Source organism: Glycine soja, chromosome 14 (genome assembly GCF_004193775.1).
Source record: "Glycine soja cultivar W05 chromosome 14, ASM419377v2, whole genome shotgun sequence".
In the NCBI taxonomy this organism is placed as follows: Eukaryota; Viridiplantae; Streptophyta; class Magnoliopsida; order Fabales; family Fabaceae; genus Glycine; species Glycine soja.
The window spans coordinates 12,308,054-12,334,060 of NC_041015.1; the positions used below are offsets into that span (position 1 = coordinate 12,308,054).

Consider the following 26,007-nt stretch of genomic DNA (forward strand, 5'->3'; position numbering starts at 1 on the left):
TGTATTTGGCTACTATAAGTTGTCTTGTTTCTCTCTAGTAGTTAGGAATGTGATAACTCACTCCCTGTGTGTTGTTTGTGTTTGGATCCTGTGATGATCTTGAACTTTGTATTCGGGGGAGCAGATAAATAGGTCGATGACTATGAAGAATCTCATGCTAGAGGATACAGAAACACAACACTCTGATAGAATGTGACATTAGGATATAGATTCTATATTAATTGTATGAAGCTTAGATGACCTTGTTTGAGCCGAGATGACTTTATTATTTATTTGGACAAGTTTTATTATGATGTTAGAAAGGTGAATGTGAACCTTCTACGCTCTTGAAAGACTTATATTTAAATGTGTTTTAAATTTTTTTAATTAAGTTTGATTTCTTATTTCTTTTATTATTAGTACATATATGTATGAAGTAGAGGATGTCATAATAAACATCAAGAATAATAGTCTAATGAGGCATTTTGATATCAATCATCTTCAAGAATTACTTCTTAAGATGTATTTGGTATACATTGATATCAAAATGTCTCATTGTATACATGACCTAGCAGGTTCCCAAGTGTACATGGATGGAATGTGTTATTGATGTGGCAATTGTGAGAGTGAAACAGAAGAATGTTTGATATCAGTTGACTTGAGCAATGAGGTGTTCTTTACAACACTCTACTTTCAGACAGGAATGCCATTGAAGTATTTAAGTCATCGGATGCTCCTTTTTATGTCGAAAGATACTTGGCAATATTAAACGAGTTTATTGCTTTCATCGTGAGTTGTATGGTGACAACTACTTTTCACATATCAGTTTTGGATCAATTTGGTGTTAAAGGATCACCGACTAAATTCTTCGCTATTGGACCTTAATTACTCTTACATTAGCCATCATATCGGAAGGGGGAAGAAGGGCCATATATATTCTTTGCAAAGGAACACAATAAACTAGTTGACTTGGGTAACATGATCGGTGAGCTTGTTATCAAAGTATGCACCGAATATTCTAACCTCAAACTGCCACTTTATTAATTATTTTTATGGACCCCATTTATCATTATTTTAATAATGCAAGTTGCATTTTGGTTGCAAAAATAAATACATTTAATGACAAAACTGGTACCAGACATGTGTGAGCTTATAAATATCTTTTTCTTTGTCCAGACCATAACCTTGCTACCAACTATTAACCAAAAAGACAAAATTTACCAATTTCCTTTTTATTAGCCATCAAATTATTAAATCAAACATCAATATTACTTAGCTCATGTTTGATTACCGTTAGGACAATTCCAAGTTTCCAACCAATATTTTCAGAAGCATGACCTTTGATACTTTTGGGGTGAAGTAGCATTGGACATCGTGCTACCGCAAGTTCACCGTTAATACAAACATGAGTCTAGTCCAATAAAATAAAATTAAGTTCAAATTATTACGTAAGATTTAGGTTAGAGTATTCAAAATGAAAAAAATAAAAAAACAAACGTGGATAAGAAGAGAAATTTACTAAAAAGATATCAACTAGATTCTCAAACAAATATTATTGACAAAATTAATAAATACTTTACACTTATAATATGATACCAATTTTTCTTTTTATTTATAAAGTAATGACCTAAAAATGTTTTTTTTTTAATTTTACGATATACTTTTAATCAATATATCATCTATCATTATACAAACAAGGTCCTGGATGGCCTACATGTCGCGCTGTGGTTAATCCACTTTCCCGCTCAAAAATGTTACATCCTGCTACAGTGAATGGCCTACAAAACGATGCATTTCCAATTCCAAGCGTTTCCAATATGTTTTCCTTCTCCCGATGCGCTTGGGTAACCGAAATGTCAAGCATTTATTGTGGCACGCATTTTACCATTTTCATTTATTGTGGCACGCGTTCTTTCACCTTCTGTCTTTCTTCAGAAATCCCAAGCGCCATTTTTTTTCATTTTCACTTTCTCTCATTTCTCTCTCCCCAATTGCTATCTCCCCCTTCTCTGTTCCTTCTTTCCATTTTTTCATTCTCCTCATTTTTTACATCTAAAGCTGTGATTTTTTACACTAAAACTGTGGTTTTTATCTCAGATTCCATGACAACGATATCGTATTTGCGTTCCTCTCCAGGTTTGCATTTCTATATCGTGTTCTTGGTGGAAAAACACACCAAAGCTGTCATTTTTATCTCAAAACTCTCTGAGTGCAGATTCGTTTTCTTTGTGACTTCTGACAATACAAAGGTTTAAATTTTTTTATTTTGTTTTCTGACTTCTCTCATTACCTTCGTTATTGTATGTAGAGAAGGTGAAAAAACACTAAAGTTGGGATTTTTATCTCCAAAAAGCTTCGATTTTTATCTCAAACAAATTTGTTTTCTTTGTTTCTCTGTTTACGTTTTGTTTGTTTCTTTGTTTCTCACTATACAAAAGCTTACATTTTTTTTAGTCAACCTCTATTGCATGCAGAGAAGGTGGAAGAGCACACTACAACTGCAGTTTTTATTTGAAAACTCCACGAGTACGGGTCATTTTCTTTGTTTTTTTGGTTTATGGTTAAATTTTTTCGTCTTCGTCAGCCTTCTCAAACGTGTTCATTCTTTCTTATACCCATTTTTTTGGGGTTTTATGATTTTTTTTGCAAGACAAAAGCTTTAATTTTTTTGGGTTCCTCTCCAAGTTTGCAATTCTATATCGTGTTCTTGGTGGAAGAACACACCAAAGCTGTCATTTTTATCTTAAAACTCTATGAGTGCAGGTTCGTTTTCTTTGTGACTTCTGACAATACAAAGGTTTAAATTTTTTTATTTTGTTTTCTGACTTCTCTCATTACCTTTGTTATTGTATGCAGAGAAGGTGAAAGAACACTAAAGTTGTGATTTTTATCGATAAAAAGTTTTGATTTTTATCTCAAACAGGTTTGTTTTCTTTGATTCTCTGACTACGTTTTGTTTGTTTCTTTATTTCTCACAATACAAAAGCTTAAATTTTTTTGTGAACCTCAGCCTTCTCCGATGTCCCACTTTTTTTGGGTTTTATGATTTTTTGCAAGACAAAAACTTTCATTTTTTTTGGATGTTCTCCCTTTATTTAGTTTTCTAAGTTCTCGCACTACAAAAAGTTTAAATTTTTTTTATTTTGTTTTCTGACTTCTCACAATACCTTCGCTATTGTATGTACAGAAGATGGAAGAAGACACTAAAGATGTGATTTTTATCTACAAAAAGCTTCGATTTTTATCTCAAACAGGTTTGTTTTATTTGATTCTCTGACTATGTTTTGTTTGTTTCTTTGTTTCTCACAATACAAAAGCTTAAATTTTTTTTGTGAACCTCAGCCTTCTCCGATGTCCCACTTTTTTTGGGTTTTATGATTTTTGGCAAGACAAAAGCTTTCATTTTTTTGGGTGTTCTCCCTTTATTTTGTTTTCTGAGTTCTCACACTACAAAAAGTTTAAATTTTTTTTATTTTGTTTTCTGATTTCTCACAATACCTTCGTTATTGTATGCAGAGAAGGTGGAAGAAGACACTAAAGCTGTGATTTTTATCTACAAAAAGCTTCGATTTTTATCTCAAACATGTTTGTTTTCTTTGATTCTCTGACTATGTTTTGTTTGTTTCTTTGTTTCTCATAATACAAAAGCTTAAATTTTTTTGTGAACCTCAGCCTTCTCCGGTGTCCCACTTTTTTTGGGTTTTATGATTTTTGGCAAGACAAAAGCTTTCATTTTTTTGGGTGTTCTCCCTTTATTTTGTTTCCTGAGTTCTCGCACTGCAAAAAACTTAGATTTTTTTGGTGTTCCTGAGCCTTCTATAATTTGTGTTGCATTTTGGGTTTATATTTGGATCATTGGGTAACTTTTTTTTTTGTTTTATTTTTCGCAACCCAAAAGCTTAAATTTTTTTGGGTGTTCTGCCTTTATATTTTTTTCCTTTAATGTTGGCTGAGTTATTTCTATAGGTTATATTTTTATATTTGTTCAATCCCTTTGAGTTAGACACTTCCAGCTTTGATTTTCAAATATATGACATGCTTTATTATCACATATATGTCATCCTTTATTTATATGGTCAAATGATTGAATATAGTAGTTTTGGACTTCTTTGTTTATGGTAATTTTTGGGTTACATGGATTTCAATTTACATTTTGATGCAGAAGCTCTCAACATTCGTAACTTGAATTATATTTATTCATTAATATAGATAACCAGGAAGCAGCAAAATTGGAGTGATGATGACCCCATTTGATTGATGAAGAAATTTTTATGTTACTTTGTTTTAACAGTTTAAAGTTGTAATTTAATAATTATGATTTCCAGACAATGTATTTTATTAATATTGTATTTTATTAATGATAGATGATATGAGTCATGTTGAGTGTTTGATCAATTCAATTTCATGTAGTTTTTTTAATGGATGGATTTCATATATATGCAATTTTATTATATATTTCAGAAAGAACAGTGTTCACGTTACTTTAGTTGAAACCTGTATAACAAAAAATTATTGAATTAATAAATAAATTTTAGAGAAATAAAAAAATGTTAGGATGATGAGTTAATGTTTTAATTTTCATTTTCAATCATAAAAAAATAATGATCGATTAGGGAGTTTGGGTGATTAATATTAAACTAATGTTAGTGCAACAACCTCTTTATTTTTTTTAATAGATTCCTAAGACCATTTACATTACATAATTATTTGTTTATGAGTTACTTATTATAAATTTGTGGGTCTTATAATTTCATATAAATTTAAATATTTTAAATTAAAATTTACTCCTATGCTAAGATTACTTTATACTTTTGTTTAACATTTATGTCAATTTTTTTTATTATATTTATATCGTTCTATATATCAATTTGTCGTTTTTTTTTTGTTTTACCCATTTATTGTTAATGGAAATATGTGTGATTGCTCTATTACGGAAAATTAATTAGCTTCATACTTAGGAAATAGTTGCATTTCTACTTCACTAAGCTTTACATTGTGGTGTTGTTTATATCGGAGTCACATAATCTTGGACCAGTCATGGAAATTAATTTATGGATAATAAAATCAATTCATTTGGTTGATCAGTCAATTTAAAATATTGATATGGAAGTAATAATTTTAAATTTAAAATCAATTTGTTTGATTTAACAGTCAATCTAAAATTCGTTTGTATCTATCATTCAAATTAATAAGCATATATGGAAATAATCATAATTTCGACGATGATTTATTCCTATTTAGTAGGTACTTAACAATCAATTTTAAATATTACAATATCAATTTTAACATATTATTAAAACAACTTCAATTTTGTATTTATTTTTGCCGTAATCATTGTCAATTTATTGACGTTTAATTAATAAGCATATTTTATACGTAATTTTGTTAATTTTCATTTCAAATTAATAGGTACTTATGAATCAATTTTAAATATTATGTTAGGATATAGAAATAATCATAATTTTCAAATTAATAAGCATATATGGAAATAATCATGATTTAGACGATGGTTTATTCCTATTTAGTAGCTACTTAACAATCAATTTTAAATATTACAGTATCAATTTTAATATATTATTAAAACAACTTCAATTTTGTATTTTTTTCCATAATCAATGTTAATTTATTGACGTTTAATTGATAAGCATATTTTATTCGTATTTTTGTTAATTTACATTTCAAATTAATAGGTACTTAAGAATCAATTTTAAATATTATGTTAGGATATAGAAATAATCATAATTTTCACATTAATAACCATATATGGACATAATTATAATTTAGAGGATGTTTTATTCCTAATTAGTATGTACTTAACAATCAATTTTAAATATTACAATATCAATTTTAACATATTATTAAAACAACTTCAATTTTGTATTTGTTTTTGCCGTAATCATTGTCAATTTATTGACGTTTAATTAATAAGCATATTTTATTCGTATTTTTGTTAATTTTCATTTCAAATTACTAGGTACTTAAGAATCAATTTTAAATATTATGTTATGATATAGAAATAATCATAATTTTCACATTAATAACCATATATGGAAATAATTATAATTTCGACGATGATTTATTCCTATTTAGTAGGTACTTAACAATCAATTTTAAATATTACAATATCAATTTTAAAATATTATTAAAACAACTTCAATTTTGTATTTATTTTTGCCGTAATCATTGTCAATTTATTGACGTTTAATTAATAAGCATATTTTATACGTAATTTTGTTAATTTTCATTTCAAATTAATAGGTACTTATGAATCAATTTTAAATATTATGTTAGGATATAGAAATAATCATAATTTTCAAATTAATAAGCATATATGGAAATAATCATGATTTAGACGATGGTTTATTCCTATTTAGTAGCTACTTAACAATCAATTTTAAATATTACAGTATCAATTTTAATATATTATTAAAACAACTTCAATTTTGTATTTTTTTCCATAATCAATGTTAATTTATTGACGTTTAATTGATAAGCATATTTTATTCGTATTTTTGTTAATTTACATTTCAAATTAATAGGTACTTAAGAATCAATTTTAAATATTATGTTAGGATATAGAAATAATCATAATTTTCACATTAATAACCATATATGGACATAATTATAATTTAGAGGATGTTTTATTCCTAATTAGTATGTACTTAACAATCAATTTTAAATATTACAATATCAATTTTAACATATTATTAAAACAACTTCAATTTTGTATTTGTTTTTGCCGTAATCATTGTCAATTTATTGACGTTTAATTAATAAGCATATTTTATTCGTATTTTTGTTAATTTTCATTTCAAATTACTAGGTACTTAAGAATCAATTTTAAATATTATGTTATGATATAGAAATAATCATAATTTTCACATTAATAACCATATATGGAAATAATTATAATTTAGACGTTGATTTATTCCTAATTAGTAGGTACTTACCAATCAATTTTAAATATTATTGTATCAACTTTAACATATTATTAAAACAACTTCAATTTTGTATTTGTTTTTGCCGTAATCATTGTCAATTTATTAACGTTTAATTAATAAGTATATTTTATTCGTATTTTTGTTAATTTTCATTTCAAATTAATAGGTACTTAAGAATCAATTTTAAATATTATGTTATGGTATAGAAATGATCATAATTTTCAAATTAATAATCATATATGGAAATAATTATAATTTAGATGATGATTTATTTCTAATTAGTAGGTACTTAACAATCAATTTTAAATATTACAGTATCAATTTTAACATATTATTAAAACATCTTCAATTTTGTATTTGTTTCTACCGTAATCAATGTTAATTTATCGATGTTTAATTAATAAGTATATTTTATTCGTATTTTTGTTAATTTGTGTTTCAAATTAATAGGTACTTAAGAATCAATTTTAAATATTATGTTAGGATATAGAAATAATCATAATTTTCACATTAATAACCATATATGGAAATAATTATAATTTAGACAATGTTTTATTCCTAATTAGTATGTACTTAACAATCAAGTTTAAATATTACAGTATCAATTTTAACATATTATTAAAACAACTTCAATTTTGTATTTATTTTTGCCGTAATCATTGTCAATTTATTGACGTTTAATTAATAAGCATATTTTATTCGTATGTTTGTTAATTTTCATTTCAAATGAATAAGTACTTAGCAATCAATTTTAAATATTCTATTAGCATATGGAAATAATAATAATTTTCAAATGGATGAGTCACTACTAGAAAAATTGGATTTTAAGTCGGTTCTTATGCTCATGTCACGACGGTTGAATAATGCCAACGTAAAATGTATAAGCTAATTTACGACGGTTATGGGAACCGTTGTTGTAAGTTTTGAATACTACGACAGTTAGGAATAACCGTCTTAGTTTGTGCTAAATATTACAACGTTTCTTATATAACCGTCTTAAAGTCTACAAATAATTTTGGGATATTAAGACGGTTACGAAGACTGTCTTAGTAGGTGCGCATTGTCTACGACGATTATTGGAAAACCGTCTGAATTCTAACAATCATAATTTACATTTTAAGACGGTTTTTATGACCGTCTTTGTATGTTATGCCAATTTACGATGATTATATGAACCGTCTTAGATGACATGTCAAGACTGCATACTAAGACGTTTTACGGGAAACGTCTTTGTATGTTATGCCAATTTACGACGGTTATGGGAACCGTCTTTGTAGGTCTACATTATGTTGTCATTTTACGACGTTTTCAGGAATCGTCTTTGTATGTCTAATTTTTTTTTATTTTCTTTGTTTTATTGATGCATTTTTTTTACATTGATCTCTGGTACCTATAAATTAAATCAAACCATGGAAATTGAATAATAGCATCAAATGAAATCTGAACAATAGCATCAAATGACATGCATCCTACATATATAAGTCCATGCAAATTGAATACCCTTTTTTGAATTAATGATCCTCTAATGTATCCAACATACAAAGTTGCAGCCATAATTGTTCTAATTCTTTGATGAAACCACAGGAAAAATGTACTTGTACATAATACAAATCAAATTTAGCAACTGCTTTTCATAAAAGTTAAAAAGTAAGTTGCCCATTTCTGTCGAACTGTTGTGATGACCTCTACGTCTAACGATGAGCCATCAGAAAACCACTACAAAATTAACATTAGATAAAATTATTAGTAACTTAACAAATATTAACCAAAGTTACAATTCTAACTCCATGCATTATGTTTACCTTGTGCCAGTCATCCTTCAAACCGGCAGTCACGATGCACCACATCCAGTGCATGACATAATATCCGCACTCAAATCCTCCACTTTGCACATTACTCTACATATAACATTTTTAATGGTTACTTAACATTCAACACTTAAAGATGTACAAACGGTTCATTACAAACAAGTACTGATTACCTTGGGTTCAACCCATCGAGGTGCACCTTGATTAGACACGCCTTCAAAAGAACTAGTTATTGTCTTCATTGCACTAGTTAAAAAAAAATAGCATATATATGATAACCATTTTTGCTGTATATGTAACAACAATTACCAACTAAAGGATGCCATGATTTGTATATTTGAATAGAACCTGTTAATTGCGCCTTTGATGTTAATATCAGGCTTCTTCCTCAGAGAACAAAACCAAACGACCGTGTTTTCCCTTGGGTGGAGAACAAATAGTTGCCAATGTGCCCTGAATTGGACAATTATAATAACAGAATTGTACAACAACAAAAAAAAACTTAAATTCGAAGAACAATTGAACTTACTGATGCAAGTAAGCTCCTAAATACAACTGCCTTTGTGATTCCTTGACCCATGTTTCAATGTATTGTTGGCATTGTTGACGTCTTTCCTTAGCATTTTGTATAGATTGAGGCTCCAACAAACCATATAGTGACTGATCAGCTTTGCTTCTACCGCACTCATTCATAAATCTATTTGGAAGACAAGTCATGATTATTTTAAATGTTTTAGATTTAAAAATAATGGTTATCAGGTAATCAAACATAAAGGTTGCAGGAAAATGACTTACATGGTCCACAATTGTAGTATCGCTATGTTTAAACACTTGTCACCTGATATTATTTCCGCTAGATCTGCATGTGTGATGTAAAATTTTGCCCCAATATCAGGAAGTCCAAATTGGTTCGCCTCCCATGGCACTTCCACTGGATTCTGGTACACATAAAACAATATCTTCATCAACTCTCCCAATGGATCGGATTCACCTGCAAGCTTTGCATCACTACTATGTTCAACTGGCTTCCGCACATTAAGGTTAGAATCCTAAGTGGTACAAGAAAATAAGTATTAAATTTAATCAACAACTTAACAAATATTACAAGTGTGTATTCAAATGACAATTTGGCAAGGGGATTATTATATTACTTACATAAGATAAAGGTTTCACTAGATGTTTGGGCCATCCAATGAATGAGTTCACGACGTCCCTGACATATTGAATCTCTGAAGTGGGTAACGGGACAATGGCTTCACCATCGTATACAGTGTCAACACACACCCTTACTACATCATCTCCATAAGCAACAGTGTGTATCGTGCCACCTACTCCAAAGACCTTTCCCCCTGCCACCAGCTGTGTACTGTCACCACAAACAATGTATAAGCCCATACTACGTACATGTATCAAATGTAGACCGCTCGTTACCAACAACATTATTAGCAGCTTCAGCACAACTTTCTTTCGTGCTAACACGTGCAACAAATACGTTAGGGTTAGACAGTCTTGGGGGAGCTGACTGTTGCATATGAATTTGGGATAATTCACTCTTGATCGCATCCAACTCCATTTTCATCTTGTCCATACGGTCTTTGTTCTCGTCTTCTACCTCTTTCTTCACCTCTTGCTTTATAGTTTGTATGATTTCAACCAATTTTTTGGCGGTGATCGCAGGCGAAGAACTGTGGGACCCACAGGAAGCATGTCCAAAGTAGCTGGTTATGGTCACACCATGTCCACCGACACGAACACGTCCAGGATGCTCTGGACGACCAATGGCAGTGTTTAGGATGTCTTGACGACCATGTGGGACAAAAGCTCCCTATTTAGCTTGTTCTTGTAATTCATCCTATGACATTGACAACAAATTAACTCGTTGTTATGGTTACAAATTACAATTTATAATTGTGGCATATATTCAACTTACAATTTTGTCTGCGATTTCTTGAGCTGCTGCAGATGTCATTTGTCCAAATTTGTTTGTCCTAGCCTTTTTCCACTTCTCATGTCTCGTAATAAGGGATGGAGGGTCGACGACCATATCTGCATTTTGACTATTGTCACCTTCATTCAGTCTTGACTTTGTTTTCTCGGCCATTAATTTTTTTCAAGCACATCGTATCCTCCACGAGAGAGTACGTGGGGAGATTCATTGAATTTTTGGATTTCCTGTGCTTTTTTGCGTATTCCCTGTCAGCATTTTCAAATACAACTCAAACATGTTTGACATTAACAACTAAATTACGTAACTAAAATGTTCAGTAAAAAGATTAAAATTTAAACTTTCCAAGTAGGGGTCTGTCGAGTCTTTGCAAATTCTTCCCATGTATTTCGATCAATACCATAATTAGCAGATGAATCCTTGTTTTGTTCATCGTCATTCTCAACATATACATATCTGGTCATCAGGGAGGACTTAAATTTCCTCCATCTGGTCCCAACGGTGGACATAACCTTCTTCTTTGCAGTTAAACCTTCAGGGATGTCAAATTTGGCCTAAAATAATAAATAGACAAAGTTAAATTTGTTACTGCATAGACCACATTTCCACCACAATTAAATAATATATATACCAGTCACTAGAAGGTTGCAAGCTGCTTATAAAAAGTTGACAAAATAGTCTGGTGTACCTATACCAACCTATCTTAAAGAATTAAGGGAAGTGCAAACAATTTTCTCTTCTGCTTTTAAGCTAATGCAAACAATTTTAGACTTTGGCACACCACACTTTTTTGGTCTTAATGTTTTTCATAATCCCTATTTTCTTTTCATCTCTTCCAGACTGCAGTTGCAAGTGAGAGGAAATTACTGCTGTACATTACTAAAAACTACATATATGGAAGCATTTTTCCCTAATACAATGCACAATTGTCCAATTTCTACATCTCCTCCTCTAAACACTATTCACCCTAAACAGTAAACTAGAACTGTTTTTCTTTTCATATATGCGAGATTAAGATATTTTTTCTTTTAAAATTTGAGAACCAGAATTGGATTCACCCTAAATTTTAAAGACTATAAACATAATTAAGCCTTTCAATAAAATAATAATCACATGCATTTTGTTTTGGATATATAGAAAGTAAGTAATAACTTAAGTGAGGATTGCAAGTGATGCTTTTGGAAAAACTAACTATTAATTCATGTCCCTATTCTAAAATAACTAGTGATAGATAAAATAAATAAATTATCCTATTGTCTCAATTGCATGGAGCATACCATGTGCGTTGTGGCGTGTTTGCAGAATGCAGAGTAGAGAAATAATTATCGTGCAGTGGGCATGGGTACTGACTGGCCCAATAATAGCCCACATAGACTCAAAAGTAAGAGAATGGCAAACCCACTCAACCATACTCAATGTCTGTGTAAATCCTCAAGGTTGTTTGTTACCATATTTATATTTTATTAATATACACTTTATTATATTTTAAACTGTTAATTTTTAATTAACAATCATAATTTTATATTTTATCTTTTTAATCACGCTCCTTATTTTAGCAATTTCGAATCCTTGCAGTTGTTACCTTTTGACCCCTAATCATAATCTCCCTATCTCTCTGGTTATTACTAATCATTAGTTATTCATTACTCCCTCCGGTCTTATATATTGATCACTTTCAATCGAATCATCAAGACTAAGGATTCTACATTTCTTGAATGAATGATTAGTATGGAACCCCTTCATTTTCGTACTAATTTATATGCTACTTTATATGCTACTTTGATGAAAGCAACAGCCAAAAAAACATCCAATATTTGCAACAGCATGTGTATATTAGGTGGTACACGGAAGCAAGACTAGAGGGTTTGGGTTGAGCAACAAAAGTCTCCTATTTTCTTACTTTATAGCAGCAGCTAGCCAACATATTTGAGCCTAAGAAGTCTCTAGAGCGATTTGCATGGGCTAAAACTGCTGCATTGCTTTAAACACTCAGGTCCCACATAAAGGATGAAGAAACTAACAATGTTTTTCTAGATTTTTTCAACAACAGCATTAACGGACGAGACCACTCAAACAAGTAACTAATTAAACATGCCATTCATAGTTTTGTCCTATCACACATGTTTTGTACTTGCATGCCTAATTAATTACGAGTTCCTTATGGTTGCTAAAAAATTCATGCTAGCTTTGTTAGAAGATAATAGTTTGAAATAGAATTTTTATAATATAAAGTTTTAGATTTAATATTATTCAAGATAATATATATGTGAAAATGGGTGGGGGGGGGGGGGGGGAATTGTTGGCTTTGGTGCTGAGCAAGTAATTTTGGTACGAGATGATTCTGCTCGTAAGGAAGTTTTAGACTATGTGGAGAAGCAGGCTCTTGTTTTAACCATTTTAGAGTGCAAAGGCCTTGAGTTTCAGGTTGTGAAAGAATCTTATCTAATTCATTTCTACTTTGTATATTATGTATATTTTTTAATGGTCTGATGTGTCCTTTTCCAGGATGTATTGCTGTACAACTTTTTTGGCTCTTCACCTTTGAAAAATCGATGGAGAGTGATATATGAGTATATGAAGGAACAAGAAATGTTGGAACCTACAGAACTTAAGTCGTATCCAAATTTCAGTGATTCCAAACACAATCTCTTGTGCTCTAAACTTAAGCAGTTATATGTGGCTATAACTCGTACAAGACAAAGATTGTGGATATGTGAGAATACAGAAGAGTACTCTAGACCTCTGTTTGATTATTGGAGAAAGAAAGGTCTTGTGCAATTTAAAGAACTGGATGATTCACTTGCTCAAGCAATGAAAGTTGCAAGTAGTCCTGAAGAATGGAGGTCACGTGGCAAAAAGGTTGTTTTTATAATCATCCATTATATTCGTTGTGCTTCTATAGTAATGAATTAAAATAACATGTCATACTTTATTTTCATTTGATTGAATCATTGTTTATTGGTGTCTTATGAGGTTTATTATAGTTTGCTTTGAAATCTACCCAAATGTTATCAGATCACTTTGGTTGTTCGTTTACAGCTATACTATCAAAATAACTATGAGATGGCAACGATGTGTTTTGAAAGAGCAGGAGACTCTTACTGGGAGAGAAAGTCTAAGGCTTCTGGTCTTAGGGCAAATGCAAACCGTTTGCATGATTTGAATCCTGAGGATTCAAATGCAATGCTTAGGGAAGCTGCTGAAATTTTTGAAGGCATAGGAATGGCTGAATCTGTTGCCCAGTGTTTTTCTGATTTAGGGGATTATAAAAGAGTTGGTATGAACTTGAGCTTTGGCATCTATGGTTATACTTCTATGTCATTTGCTTATAAAGTACTTTACTAGTTTTAGAGTATTTGTTAGGAATTAAGAAATCATTTTATTTTGAAACACTAACAGTGAATCTTTCTTACATGTTCATGTTTTGCATTCTTTGGCTGGGTTTACTCAGGTTGCAGATCAGAACTTGCTTAAAAACATTAATTAAAAAAGACCAATCATTTGATAAACAAATATAAAAGTTGGAACTGATACGATCTCTGAGATGTTGTCCTATGATTAATGTTATATACATATACATATTAAGTATATACAAGTCTTCAATTTTATATGCAAGGGGATTGAGAAGCTTTGTTTAGTTATTTTTTTTCCTTTCTATTTTGTTTTATTGTTTATGATGATTTTGTATCATATTTTCTTCATCTTAATAATTTTATTTTATGAGGATTCCGTTTCACTTTTGTGTCTCATGTTTGATAACCATTATTGTATTACATACTATAATAACCCAGTTTACTTTGAGTCTTAAGTAGTCTTTCACTATCCAAACTTATCATTGATACAGATTTTTTAATTTTTGTTGTACAAACCTTACCTATTTATGTTCATTGATGGTTAGTTTTTTCCCCTCATTTTCACATAAATGAAATTCAATAAATTCATGTGCATACCTTACTTGGGGCCCTTTCTAAAATGCTAAGGTGAAATGTCCATGCCAGAATTCCCCTTTAGGACTATCTATATATCCCTGACCCTATGCATGGCAGCAATGCAACCATACTTCAAAGCATGGTCCACACACTCCCCAACTTGTTATGGGGGGTTGACTAAGTTGTAGAACTGTGAATCCATTTTAAAGTTGCTCTCACTTTACAAAGAAGCAATGGTTGCATTTTCTTCATTTTACTCGGGGTAGCAGGCCTCAATCACTTGGCAAAACTTGAAAAATATTAGTAATACACTAATACTAAATTAATTGAATATCAAATATGAAATGTTATTTTTTTTCTTAAAAGCCAAACATCCCCGCTAATAAAAGCTATGAGTACTAAGTACCAGCTAAGAGACAACTCTTTTTCACACAGATGTGTAATGCCTATTGCTAGTTCATATGAAATGCCCACCCAAAAATGAATTCATATAAAATTACTTGTCTTTGAAGAATAATAATCTCTTAAACTCGTGTATACATAGCTTGAAGTATGTAAACTATATAATGAATTTCCCACAGTGGGTAGATAATCCTATATTGTCACAGGAGGGGAGACTCGTTCTCATTTTTGTATCATAATTAACACCATATGATCATAATGTTGATATGCATTTAAAAAAAAAAAAGTAATTCCTCTCCATGTGCAAATCTAATTCGTTCTCATTTTCACATATCAATGAAGTTGGGTGCCTCGAATTGCATAGACTCAATTACATCACTTTTCTATAATCATATTAATTAAGAGAAGAGTTCAAAATACCTAGTTACATGTTACTTCTAAATACTGCTGAATAAGTTACTCTAATAATAAATATCTAGTTACCAGTTTAGCGTACTTACCAAAATGTTATCCCATACAATAACTTTTAGAGTTTCTGGGACATCCTTCCAAGTAGTATGAATGATAGGGATTTTCTCCCGTGCCACTACCCCCAGGTAACTATGAAATTTTTCTTTATGAGGGCCAGATCCTCTACCAGTAGAAGGGTTGACGTGGACAGTTGGTCGTGGTTGATCTAAGCTTTTGGCAGTCAACCTTCGCATCCTGGTAGTTTGTCTAGTCTTCTTTTTTGTGGTTTCCGTAGGAGAATCTAGTGGTGGAGGGGACCTCGGGGGTGTTGCCATGCCTGCATAGAAATACGGAAATAAATTAAGCCAACTAAATTACCACAACATAAACGTATCAAATAGTAATGAAATACAAATAATAAGAAATTTAAAATGACAATGGATAAGGTAAACAAAATGGTGTTATATACCACATTCAAGTAGATGTATTTTCCCATAAACCTTCATCATGATCGATACGATTTGCATATACATCATCCTCCTCATTTTCATCATTTACGGGAGGCATTTCTGTGGAGAAGGTCGGCATGTCGTTAACATCAAGGGTTGAAGCATCAATATCGGGAGAGATACCAATTGTTTTCCCCTGAAGAACAACTGACCATCTTGAGTCGTTGGGATCTTCAACATAGAACACTTGTCTTGCTTGTGCTGCCAGGATGAATGGGTCGTCCTTATAACCAATCCTTTGAAGGTCAACCAAAGTAAACCCCATTTTGTCTTGTCGAACACCTGCATTTCCATTAACCCATTGGCACTTGAAAACATGCACTCTAAATTCACCATAATCAAGCTCCCAAATTTCCTTGATTTGTCCATAATAAGGCATGGACGCTCGAATATGATGGTTATCCACTGCACTACTAAAGTGGTCCGAATGAGCATCAATGGTTACTCCACTGTTTTGTACAACACTGTGATCATCCTGCGATTTTGTGTAAAATGAATAATTGTTGATATCATACCCCTTCCAAGTGAGGACATTCATATTAGGCCCAACAACTAACATTGTTAATGTCTTAGAAGCAGTGTTAATTCCAAAAATTGTTTTTCTAAACCAATTAATGAAACTCCTATTGTGCTCCTGTAACACGCGCATCATATTCATGTTTGGGTGACAAGCTGCAACATATTCCTTGTGAGCATCTAAGTATGGTATAACTTCAGCAGTGTTGTTTAGTACATATAAATGCGCTTGTGAGACCTGTTCCCGATCCATGGTTACAACATCGAATCCTCGTGTACCCCTTCCTTGTCGGGTGGACTCATGACGGCTTTCTGGAAGACCAACAGGTGAACCATTTTCAATGTACTCAGAACAAAACTCAATGGCTTCTTCAGCCACATACCTTTCAACAATGCTTGCTTCTGGGCGATATTGATTTTTCGTATAACCTTTCAATACCTTCATGTACCACTCAACCGGATACATCCAACGCAGATAAACGGGCCCGCACAACCGTATTTCTCGAACTAGATGAACAACCAAGTGAACCATTATGTCAAAAAATGCAGGTGGAAAATACATCTCCAATTGACAAATGATAATGGAAGCCTCATTTTCCAAATCATCCAACTGTTTCGGGTCGATTACTTTGCTGTAGATGGCATTGAAGAAAAACACAATCTAGTTATTGCAACCCTTACTTTGTCAGGCAATATACCCCAGATGGCTATAGGCAATAATTGTTGCATTAAAACGTGACAATCATGAGACTTCAAGCCAACCAATTTCATATCACTCACAGATATAAGGCTCTTTATATTTGAAGAGTATGCTTGTGGGACTTTGACATTTTTCAGACAATGACAAAATCTTTTTTTCTCAGTATTTGACATTGTATGAGATGCGGGCGGCAAATAAGTTCGAACACCTTTTGAAACTGGGTGCAACTGTTGTCGTATGCCCATCTCTACTAAATCTTGATGACATTTCAAACCATCTTTTGTCTTGCCTTTAATGTTTAGCAGTGTTCCAACTAGACTATCACATACATTTTTTTCAACATGCATAACATCTAAACAATGTCTCACATCTAAATCACACCAGTAAGGCAGATAAAAAAATATAGACTTTTTCTTCCAAAGCTGGTTGTGGGGCCCATCCTTTTTTTGTGTCTTCCCATATATAGTGATGATGTTCTTCACCCGATCAAAAACTTCATGACCTGACAAAGGAATCGGTGCACTGTCAAACTCAGATGTGCCATTAAATGCCTTCTTCATTCGCCTGTATGGGTGAAAATCTTTTAAAAATCTTCGATGTCTTGTATACACTGTCTTCTTTCCATGCTTTAATTGGATGTAACTTGTGTCTTTCTCACATATAGGACATGCGTGGTGGCCTTTGATGGTATATCAACTCAAATTCCCATATGCTGGAAAGTCGTTAATGGTGCAAAAAATCATTACACGCAACCTGAATGTCTCCTGAGCATTCCTATCATACACATCAACCCCTTCTACCCACAATTTCCTGAGGTCTTCAATACCTTCGCATAGCGAAGAGCCTCTGGGCAATGGGGTACGAAGTTTTTTTTTTCAATCAACGGAGCAAGATACACATCAGTGTCATTTCCTGGCTGTCTGGGACCGGCTATCATCATACACATCATTATGTACTTCCGTTTGATGCACAACCAAGGAGGAAGGTTGTAAATCATCAGCAAAACAGGTCAGGAACTGTGGTTGCAGCTCAAGTTCCCAAAAGTATTCATTCCATCGGAGGTGAGACCAACCCTTAGGTTTCTGGGATCTTGTCCAAATTTCGAATACAACTCATCAATTGACTTCCATTGAGGAGAATCAGCAGGATGACGGAGCAATCCATCTTTAATCCTCCCATCAACATGCCATGTTAGGTTTTTTGCGTCTTGTGCATTAGCAAACAATCGCTTAAACCTTGGTATTACTGGAAGATACCAACACACTTTTGATGGACAATCTTTGTATGTGCTTCCATCAACACTGCTTTCATCAGACTTCACTTTGTAACGTGACGCTCCACATGTAGGGCAGCTGCGTTTTTCAGCAAATTGATGTCTATACGAAATACAATCATTAGGGCACGCATGTATTTTGTGGTATTCCATACCCACAGGGCATAATATCTTCTTTGCCTTGTAATGGTTCTTGGGTAATGTGTTATCTACAGGAAGCATATTCTTCAATAACAAAAGTGATTCGTTGAAACTTTTATCACTCCACCCAAATCTTGCTTTCAAATTCACCAAACCTAAGACCGCTGATAACCGTGTGTACTTTGTGCATCCCATATACAATGGAGTCGTAGAATCAGTATCCAAGCTTTCATAGTAAGGTGAATGTGCTTGCCTAAAACCCTCTTGTCCAAGATCACGTAGCATGTCTTCTATATGATCACCAACTTCTTCGTCAACTGGAGCAGTCAGAGGGCTTGATGACATTTGTGGTAATTCACCATGCCAAATCCATTTCGTATAATTTGGACTGATACCATCACATATAAGATGTGTTCTAATGTCATCCAAATATTGTCGTCGTCCATTCAAACAATTAACACATGGACATAAGTATAGTCCACCAATGGGTGCTGCATTATGTTTGGCAAATTGCAAGAAATCTTCAACTCCATTGTCATACTCGTCACTTATGCGTGGTCTTGTCATCCAACTTCGATCCATTATGGTGTTCTGCCATAGCCCGCACATTAACCGATATGCATGTCAACCTCTCTTTTTCATAAAAAGGTATGACCCTACCCCATTCGGAAAGACAATTTTTTACTTCATTCAAACAAACAAGTTAAGACAGTTATGTTAATTTTGACAAAATTTCGGCAGCATTTCGCTTTGGTCTCCAAGTACACAACATGAAAGCGGTGACATCAATTCACGCCTATCATGTATGCACCCAGAGAACAAAGCAAGATGCATTGTTTGAAATTTAGTAAAAAATAACACAACATACTTAACTTATAAGTCAAAATGAAGTAAAAACAATTTGTCTTCCCAAATTGTCCAAACGGACAATTCAAGATTGAATACAACAATTAATCCAAACTGTCCGTATTAATCGTTGTATTCAATCTCAAACAGGGAACTATGGCTCACTCAATGAATTACAATGTACTACTAAAGAATAGTAACATGTCAACCATTGCCTATAATACTTAAGCACATAAGTGTGAGAATCACATACATACCTCGAACGATGATAGTAAGGAAATCTTTGTTGGCGGGGATGCAACACTCAATGAGATGACAGTATGCTAAATGAAAGAGTATCAACTATATTGCTATCCTTAACAACCGCCACACGCCTTAACAGTAACACCTGCATCATAGCAAAGCTTGTAACAATTTGCAAGTTTAAAAATGTAATTTTATTCCAATAGGTCTCAAAAATCAAAATGGGGAGGGAAGAGTAAAATATATATACTTTTCTAATAAATCCAGCTAACATTGTGATTGTGTCTTGTCAACTACTACCAAGGATGCATGAGTAATAATCTAGTTATCTAATTATTTGCTATCTCCATCTGTATTTACTGGAGGTATATATGTGGGGCGCTGATGCAATTTCGGGTTTGCTAGGGTTATGCAGTATTTGTACTTACTGTTTGGTACGAAGATCATATCCATTAACCTTAGGCTTTACCTTTGATCTGTACTGAAACATGATTATGATTTAGGTACCACTGATTTAGGTACCAGTTATATTAATAACCTTTTTGCTGATAAAAAAATTATACTTACAATTGGAAGCAGATAAAAAAATAATTACAATTGGAAGAGACTCAAATCCAGGTACCCCAATTACTACCACAATGGTCCTGTTTATGCCACCATGATCAGCATCCTTGGAACATCAGGGAGACTCAATGAGATGAGGGATGTGATTGAGCAAATGAAAGAGGATTCATGTGAAAGCAAAGATTCTGTTTTTGTGTCTGTTATCAAGACATATGTGAATGCCGGGCTGGTGGATGAAGCAATCTCTCTGTATAAGAGTATTCCTCGGTTTAACTGTGTGAATTGGACAGAATCCTTCAACACCATGTTGCAGATAATGGTCAAGGAGAACCGGCTTGAAATTGCACACCGGCTTTTTGTGGAGAGCTCTTGTGGTTGGGAAGTGAGGTCTTTGGTTCGAGCATTGAACTTGCTTATGTATGCTCTTTGTCAAAAGAGTCGCTCTGATCTGGCATTGCAATTATTCCAAGAGATGGATTATCAAAGTTGCTACCCTAATAGGGACAATTATGCAATTTTGATGAAGGGATTGTGCCAAGACAGGAGGTTGCATGAGGCCACCCATTTGTTGTATTCAATGTTTTGGAGGATCTCACAGAAAGGAAATGGTGAGGATATTGTGGTCTATAGAACTCTTTTGGATGCTTTATGTGATGCTGGAAAATTTGAAGAAGCTGAAGAAATTCTGGGTAAAATTTTGAGGAAAAGACTGAAGGCTCCAACGTGATGCTATAGCCAACTTGATCTTGGCCACCTCTCAGATGGTAAAGATATAGAAAATGCTAAACGCATAATTCACGAAGCTTTGATCAAGGGCTCAGTTCCTAGTTTGGCTAGTTATAATGCCATGGTTGTTGATCTGTACAGCGAGGGTAAGATAGATGAAGCTGATAAAGTCATCATTGAAATGCAAGTCAGAGGCTTTAAACCAACACATTCTATCTTTGAGGCAAAAGTAGCTGCATTGTGCAAGGTTAGTAAAGTGGATGAAGCAATCAAGGTAATTGAGGAGGACATGGTGAAAGTCAATTGTCTACCCACTGCTAAAATGTACAATATTCTCTTGAAAAACCTATGCAATGTTGGAAATTCCACAACCATACTCGAGAGCTTGAACAAGATGTCTAGCAAGGTCGGTTGCACAGGCGACAGAGATACTCACAGCATTTTGCTGGAAATGCTTTGTGGTGAGAGAAGGTATCTTGAGGCAAGCCAACTTTTGGAGAAAATGTCAATTAAATCATATTGGCCTTGTACCAACAATTACAATTCACTCATTAGGGGTCTTTGCTTCTTGGGTAGGCAATATGAAGCAGTTATGTGGTTGGAGAACATGATAAGTCAGGGGAAGCTTCTTGAAATTTCTGTCTGGAATTCATTGGCATCTTTATTTTGTAACTCAGAAAAGATAAAAGTGTCCTCTGAGACATTTAGTCGCCTAAGAAGTTTGTGATTACTAGAATCCTGTACTACCATTTTATTTTTTTAATTTACATGCTTCTTTTTAATAGCTTCAAATACACCTTAGAGTGTTGATTCTGACTTGGCCTTCCTAACTTGTTCAGCTACCAAGCCGACATTCACTTTTGTGGCCCAAAATCCCTTTCCTATGCTTTGCATGACCTAGGGTATAATAAGTTGCTTTACAATTTGGCATTCTTTTTCTTCAGGGCATTGATTTAGTGAATAAGACTCTACTAATATATTTTTTGGGGGGTTATTTTTTGTACTTTGGCTTTCTGTTGATAGCTTCAGTGTTCTTCTATTTGATAATGCTGCTATAACTATGGCTGCAACATAAGATATTTTCTATCAACATGGATTGATTCCACCGAAACTGTATAAGTAAATGTAATTCTTTTTCTTCATTTTTGGGTCATCTAATATATAAAAGATTTAAGACCCCTTATCATGAAATTACTATTTGGATGTATATAGTTTTTTAAAATTTCCCAAGTTTTTTTATGTTGTATTTCAAGGGAAGACTTTAATTGTATCTGGTTTAGCTGAATCAAAGAAAGAACATGGAGTTGAACTACTTAATAAGCTGGAAGCTGGTATAGATGAGTTTGAACTGATAGTATAGGATAAGAATCGAGATGCAGTTGCACCAAAACAGAAAGAGCTTCTTCAATATGTTGAAGGGTAAGTATCTCAATTATTACTAAATCACTTACATAAACCACACAAAGACCTTATCCTTCCAGAAATGCGCCCTCTCGTTTTCCCGGTAATAAAAATCACTTTTTCTTCACTGTACCTTCATATTTACTCTGCCCCTTTTGTTTCCTAGAATCTTTCTTTTTTTTTTTATATATTATTCTTTCATTTTTGCTCATTTTGTTTTTCTTTTATATAAATAATCAGGGGAAAAGCTAGAACCTCAAAAGAGTGCGTCTTTTAATTTTCTTTCATATTTTATATTTGTCTATTTCATTTGGTGTTCGTTAGCTAAAAACACCAAATGAACAAGTATGGAACATGGTGACATATTTTGTTCGTTAGCTAAGAGTGAGGTTATGCTAGTAGGGTGTCATTATCGTCAAGCTAAAAACACCTTTAGGTTCTGGCTGAAATTTGAGTTATGATTTGAGTTATCAAGAATGGTGTTAGAAAAACTGAAATTTTGTATTTTTTGTTTTTTGGGCTAATGGGGTTTCTACAAACATTATTATCTCTGCAATTCTATGGAATTCTTTAGTTTTATCATTCCAAAGGAATGTAATGTATTATTTTATAACAAAGTTTAATGCTTTGTTAGTAATTGGTAGGAATTTGGTAAATGGGACATTGGAAGTATTGTCAATGATTTTTCTGTTTGTTAGTCCTTTTTTCTTGGATTATTATGGTTTGTGTATGAGTTATGTTTGTCAAAGCATTTTTTGTACTAGTTATTATCATATGTATCTTTTTTCTCTTTGATCTCGTTTCAGCTTCATTTTTCTTCCTTAATTATCTATTAATTTCTCCTCACATCTATTATTTTCTCTCTTTCTTTATCATTTTTATCTTTCTTCCTTCCTTCTACCCAATGCCTCATTTTTGGAGTGTAAGTTGTCCATTTTCCTTTCTATAACCATATGCATGTTGTTTCTCATGATATTCCTATGTACAGGTTTTGCAAGAGAGCATATTGGAGCTAAAACTGAGTACGATTTTGGAAGGGTGAGAGTTTACGGTGAAAGATCACTTGGAAACAATAGGAGGGCACGTTTCAATGCATTATATCAAGTTCCAGAATTTTGTGACATCAACAAAATTAAGGGGAAGTTTGATGGCAAAACTGTCATCATTACAATTCCAACGATTCCGGGGAAAGTCCCTAAGAAAGAAACACAACCAACTGAACAAGAACCACCCAAAGAACCATCACAAGAAACAGAATCAAATCCAGAGGAAGAAAAAGAAGGTACTCCTCCTTCATATGATAATCAAGAAAGTAAAGAAGAGGCTGGCCATGCGACTTCAACTTCAAACCCACCAAATATTTGAACTTTTAGGCTAATATTTTCAAAATGATTGTGACTGCTAGCTAAAAGCTATATGCAAATCTATTTAGAATAGTAATTATTAGCATTGTTCCTTTAACGCAAATTGAACTTTTAGGCTAATATTTTCAAAACGATTGTGACTGCTAGCTAAAAGCTATATGCAAATATATTTAGAATAGTAATTAACACCCAAACTATATATCAAAACACCATGCTTATCAGACAAAAAAAATTTGACCCAAAAGTTTGTTCCCATAAGTGTGAGAATCACATACTTAAGCACATAAGTGTGAGAATCACATACATACCTCAAACGATGATAGTAAGGAAATCTTTGTTGGCGGGGATGCAACACTCAATGAGATGAAACCTGAAGGACAAGTTTCTTTGAATCAAGACAATATCTTGTTGAATGATAAGGACATTAAAAATGGTTTGTTAAATATTATTCTGTTAAAATGGAGAGAGGTTTATTGTTCCATAAATTCATATGGATGGATGCCTTTTTACTTGATTAATACTTATTTTGAACAATTAAGCCATGCTAGTGTCCTTTTTTTACTCTTATAGTAAAAATTTTAATTGGAAACAAAGGAGACTACAGAAACAAATTTTTTTTTTGGTTAGCCAAAATAAATATATATGTATATTAAATGAGTACCAGAGGTACTAAAAGGTACAGGATTGAGATTACAAATCTGCTGTATTTGAATTCAGCCAACTGTTTGGTCCACCCCAGAATGGGGCTTATAGCAGAACCTATTACAAGTATTTGCCTTGCACTCCTAATGTCAACTACAAAAACAAATGATACTAATCCAAGCCAAAAAAAGATGCAGAGGTAGGATTTTTGGATAAAAAAGCTTTTGTAGCCCGGGGTGCCCCGTATATAATATATCTTCTTTGTTTTCTGTCCAAGCAAAGATAGTAAATTAAAGAAAAACATGAAAGAGGAGACAAATTCTTAAATTAATTATAATAAAAATAATTTAATATAAAATACTAATAAATTCATTTAATTTATTTATTTATATTACTTTTAAAAGATAAAAAAACAAAGAAAAAAGGCTCTAAAAATATATGATAGTATATATTTTATTTTAAAAAAATTATCATTACTTCACGAATAGAATAAAAAATAAATAATAATTAATATTTTGTATGAAAAACAGAAATAAGTGTCTCTTAAAGATCTCCATGTGATCATCTATATATTAATTTTTATTATATAAAATTTTATTGCCTAAGTTACATAAATTGTGAAAAACAATTTGATGGTAGTGATGTGCTTTGGGGGGGGGGGGGGGGTATATATATACACACACTACAAAGTCGGCATACAATCTCATTCATTCAAAGGAAAGCTGTCCAAACAGATTGGTCAAAGTGGTGGTTCTCAGGGCCGTGAGTAATGAACGATAACCTTAGCCTCTTCAATCTTTTTTAAAAAATGTAAGAATTTATATTCTTTTTAATTTTATTTCCTAAGCATGTCTTCTCCAAAATACAAAAATTTCTCCTATAAGTTACTGGTCCCATTGAAAATCGTAGCTTTTATTTGGAAGGCAATCTCAGATAGACTTCTAAGTTCTAACATAGGTGAACTAGCTTACATATAAAAGAGATTTTTTTAGCACAAAACGACAAGTTGTTTTCTGTGTTCTGCAGCTTTTAAGCTATGGATAAATTACTTCTCAATTGTAAAGTCTCATATTATATTTTGGCAAATTAAAGTGTTGTATATGCATGGCAGGGAAATGATAGGACTCTGTCAAAATATGGAAAACTCATTTCTTGATGATGTACCAAGAAATTAGTGAAAGAAAAACAAGTAGAAAAACCCGGAAGTTAATAGTTTTACTATAGTCCAAGAACATACCTTAATGGCTACTTTCTGCCCCTTCCTTGCATAATCAACAGGTAGATGGTTATTCTCAATGGAGGCAACACGACCAATATCAATGAACTCTCTGGAAGGAATGCAGATTGGAGTTCCAATATGTGAAAGTCAAATAGACAATATTAGATGCAAATTTAAAGAAATCAAAACAATTAATTTTTGTGCATTGGGCACAACAGACTTCACAACTTAACAACGACCCTTGTCATCATCATAAACCCAAAAAGCTAAAAGCTAAAGAGGATCTTAAAGCTCAGAATATTGGGTTCAGAGAACAAACTGGAAAAAAAAAATGTTAAAAGCGTCTTAAGCAGGGGCAACAGAGGCAAACTTGTATAAAATGAACACACAATAACAACAATGATAAAGC

At 32.6% G+C, this 26,007-nt stretch overlaps 1 protein-coding gene, 2 long non-coding RNA genes and 1 pseudogene across 3 annotated transcripts; 2 read left to right on the top strand and 2 right to left on the bottom strand.

Annotated features, from left to right (window-relative positions):
• The first annotated feature begins 1,877 nt into the window (after positions 1 to 1,877).
• On the top strand, positions 1,878 to 4,342 carry LOC114383221. Its single transcript, XR_003660427.1, has 4 exons — positions 1,878 to 2,742; positions 2,836 to 2,902; positions 3,167 to 3,233; positions 3,496 to 4,342. It is a non-coding gene; the product is annotated as an uncharacterized LOC114383221 (long non-coding RNA).
• Positions 4,343 to 8,537: 4,195 nt separating this feature from the next.
• On the bottom strand, positions 8,538 to 10,123 carry LOC114383821. Its single transcript, XM_028343555.1, has 7 exons — positions 9,884 to 10,123; positions 9,524 to 9,777; positions 9,258 to 9,425; positions 9,077 to 9,181; positions 8,902 to 8,974; positions 8,723 to 8,818; positions 8,538 to 8,636 (listed from the first exon to the last, which is right to left on the bottom strand). The coding sequence occupies exons 1-7, from the start codon at positions 10,121 to 10,123 to the stop codon at positions 8,538 to 8,540; spliced, it is 1,035 nt and encodes a 344-aa protein (XP_028199356.1).
• Positions 10,124 to 15,568: 5,445 nt separating this feature from the next.
• Positions 15,569 to 25,730, bottom strand: LOC114384571. The gene is made up of 3 exons (XR_003660726.1): positions 25,617 to 25,730; positions 19,697 to 19,827; positions 15,569 to 15,791 (listed from the first exon to the last, which is right to left on the bottom strand). It is a non-coding gene; the product is annotated as an uncharacterized LOC114384571 (long non-coding RNA).
• On the top strand, positions 20,293 to 21,766 carry LOC114384570 (annotated as a pseudogene).
• Positions 25,731 to 26,007: the final 277 nt, after the last annotated feature.

Coding starts and splice junctions, on each gene's coding strand:
- LOC114383821 (XM_028343555.1), bottom strand. CDS start 10,123: ATGGGCTTATACATTGTTTGTGGTGACAGTACACAGCTGGTGGCAGGG. Junction 9,182..9,257: donor TTAGGAGCTTACTTGCATCA/GTAAGTTCAATT, acceptor TGTCCAATTCAG/GGCACATTGGCAACTATTTG. Junction 8,975..9,076: donor ATCAAAGGCGCAATTAACAG/GTTCTATTCAAA, acceptor TTTTTTAACTAG/TGCAATGAAGACAATAACTA.